Source organism: Cyprinodon variegatus, unplaced genomic scaffold (assembly GCF_000732505.1).
Source record: "Cyprinodon variegatus isolate N-32 unplaced genomic scaffold, C_variegatus-1.0 Scaffold275, whole genome shotgun sequence".
NCBI classification, from domain to species: Eukaryota; Metazoa; Chordata; class Actinopteri; order Cyprinodontiformes; family Cyprinodontidae; genus Cyprinodon; species Cyprinodon variegatus.
In genome coordinates this window covers 588,209-590,423 of record NW_015150728.1, presented here as the reverse complement: position 1 = coordinate 590,423, position 2,215 = coordinate 588,209, and the positions used below count along the sequence as shown (strand labels likewise).

The 2,215-nt window shown below is 43.2% G+C and overlaps 1 protein-coding gene across 2 annotated transcripts in view; it reads right to left on the bottom strand.

The window, feature by feature from the left end:
• Positions 1 to 2,215, bottom strand: part of cep76 (centrosomal protein 76kDa) — a 20,229-nt gene that overhangs the window by 9,182 nt on the left and 8,832 nt on the right. For both annotated transcript variants that reach the window (XM_015383063.1, XM_015383064.1), the window contains 3 exons: positions 1,664 to 1,761; positions 924 to 1,052; positions 493 to 681 (listed from right to left, as the gene is read on the bottom strand). In XM_015383063.1, the coding sequence (XP_015238549.1) occupies positions 493 to 681; positions 924 to 1,052; positions 1,664 to 1,761 (416 nt within the window). The remainder of the gene's footprint in view (positions 1 to 492; positions 682 to 923; positions 1,053 to 1,663; positions 1,762 to 2,215) is intronic.

The window sequence follows — 2,215 nt, the reverse complement described above, 5'->3', positions numbered from 1 at the left end:
TCTTCTTCTGTTTCTGGAGGGGCATTAGCGCCAACTACTGGAATGGAGTGTGAATCGGGATGTGCAGCCAGACGGAGATGACGCGTTCTGCTCGTGCGCTCTTGTTATCAGAAAACCGAGCCAGGGAAAAACCAAGCTGAGCCCACCTCTGGAACTGGTCTGCAGTTAGCTCAGTCCAGTTGTGTCTCGCTCGGTTCAGTTCAGTTTGCTTTCCATTTACACACGGTAAGTCATCTCAGTTACTGAGCTCGGCACGGTTTTTCAAGGGTAGTGTAAATGGGGTATATGTCTCTATGTTCTGATGGCATTTTGGCAAAAGGATTTTCCATCAAAAACATAATGTGCACAAATAAGGAATAGTTGTATTAACTATACATGTAAATAGAGTTCTTTGCCCCCTTTGGTGTAGAAGGCTTACAGCCGTACATGTTTGAGCCCTTGCCTCGCAACGCTCCCAGTTCTGTTAGCTCTGCGCCTGCCGAAGTCACTCACCTTCCCTCTACACAGAAAAGCCATCAGTGTGCACCACTGCTCCTGCTTGCCCCCTCCTCCCACCACCGGGGCTCGCTCATGGGCGAGAAGGCTGACGAACCGGGCGGCCTGTCTTGGGCTCTCCAGCAGGCGGCCGGCCCGTAGGACACGTACGTAGGAACACACTGGCCTGTTCACCCCGTTCTCATCCTGTGAAAAGCACAGAAACACATTTCAGGAGTATAGAAGTGAAAAGGGAAGGCCTCAACTATTTAGGGACGGTGATGAGAAAAGGTGACAACTTTTCCCTTATTTTGTTTGTATTATTGACCTCCAAAAAAAAAAAAGTGGGTACAGAATCAAAGATCAAATGGATCAAATACAAGAATACCTTAAAAAGAGGGAAGGATATAAGAAAACAAAGTTCTTTGAATTCTAAAGGGAAGCCAAACCTGAGCAAAGATCTTGACCAGTTTGGACTGGTGAGACGATCGGATCTCCAGGAACTCTCTCCACCACTGTTTGGCGTAAACCAGGAAGAGCCTTTCCTTCTCTGCCGTTCTCTGCCTCTCCAGTGATTGCTAAAAGCAGAGTTCGGTGACATCAGCATCTCCATTCAGTGTGTTCATATTTCACAGGACCTCATTGATGGCTTTTCCTGGGAGGAACGGCTCTGACAGCAGTAATGGAATTCTGTGGTAATAATTCCTCATGTTCTCACAGCGGCTAAGCTCATTCAGAAATAAAGGAAATAAATAAACCACAAGTACAAGGAAGTCTCTGAGTCACTGAGACAGAAAGTCTGGGGCGGCTGATGCCGATAAAATAATCTAGATGGACCAAATGAGGTCTTTTAAAGGCTCATATCAAAGTAGCATGTTTCTTTCCTTAAACATTTATCATAAACCTTTATTAAATGTTGTACTTAGTATCCACACTGGATTATCTCAGATTATTATACTGGTTATTGTGAAAGATAATCCATCATAACATTTTAGGTTTATCATTAGAAACTCTTCTTGAGCAAGTCGTATTTTTAGAATTGATGCCCAGATGAGAAACAGAGAGGAAACAAAATTGGCATACTTTACAATTTCTGGTCATTGCAATATTAACTAAAAATATCTTGATCATAGATTTTTGACTATAGATCAAGTCCATCACCCCGTTCTACAGGTCCTGCTGCTCTTACCTGTGTACTGATGATATCAGCGTTCAGAGTCTCTTGGAGAGGAGGGAAGAGCTCCAGGCTGACGGTCAAAATGCCTGCTGGGATTTTACTCTCACTACCTGGTGACACACAATCATTTCACTCAAAGCTGTATGTTCATCATATCACAGGAGACGACACAGAAGCAAATCCCACTCTATGCTGCAATTTCTATTTCATCAAAAAATACTTTTAAACTAAACCCAAATATTGGACAGATGGCGAAGCTACATACAGCTCGAGGCAAACTTTCATAGATGTGCTGTTAAAAGTCTAAAGGTTCTACATGCTGTTTTTCTAAGCCTTCTAAGTCAACTACAAACATATGATGATGAAATGTTGCATTTGAAACTACAGAATGTTAATTTGTTATGAAATATTATGCAACGTGATTTGAACAGCAGAAGCAGAAGGTTTACATGCAAAGTCAATTGTTGAGGCGCATCAGAAGGTCCTGAGCTCATGAGCTTCCGAGGCTGGTAATGCGCTGATGGAAAAATTAAATTTTTGCTGCCCGACGCACGAGCTGGCAGG